Below are 506 nucleotides of genomic sequence, written 5' to 3' on the forward strand. Positions count from 1 at the left end.
ATATATATATATATATATATATATATATATAAAATTATATTATATATTATATGTATATAATATGGCACATGAATTTCAGCAACAAAATCTTAAATGGACCCAAAGGGCCATCTGGACCCTGGCTGAAACCCACTACTTTTAAAGAACCTCACCAGAAATGTTCAATCTTGCTGCTGATTTTTCTGTTTCTTCATATTATCATTGCAGGTGTTAACTGTTTGAAGTACATCATAGAGCAAGGATTTGAGCCCTTGGTACTGGATGGCTCAGGATTGAACCCTGCCCAATGTGCTGCTCGCTATGACAAATTGAAATGTTTACGTTACTTGCTCAAACATGGGATCCAGGCAAACTGCAGAAATAAAAATGGCCAAACACTGGCCCACCTGGTAAATATTGTCATTGTTATAATAATCATTATTATTATTATTATTATTATTATTATTATTATTATTATTATTATTATTATTATTATTATTATTATTATTATTATTATTATTATTATT

At 28.9% G+C, this 506-nt stretch overlaps 1 protein-coding gene across 1 annotated transcript in view; it reads left to right on the top strand.

The window, feature by feature from the left end:
• Window positions 1-506, top strand: part of LOC106871680 (ankyrin repeat and protein kinase domain-containing protein 1) — a 17,094-nt gene that overhangs the window by 5,951 nt on the left and 10,637 nt on the right. Inside the window, exon 5 of the mRNA XM_052976649.1 lies at window positions 208-389. Coding sequence (XP_052832609.1) covers window positions 208-389 — 182 coding nt within the window. The remainder of the gene's footprint in view (window positions 1-207; window positions 390-506) is intronic.

The sequence above is a fragment of the Octopus bimaculoides genome, chromosome 25 (assembly GCF_001194135.2).
Source record: "Octopus bimaculoides isolate UCB-OBI-ISO-001 chromosome 25, ASM119413v2, whole genome shotgun sequence".
Taxonomy (NCBI): Eukaryota; Metazoa; Mollusca; class Cephalopoda; order Octopoda; family Octopodidae; genus Octopus; species Octopus bimaculoides.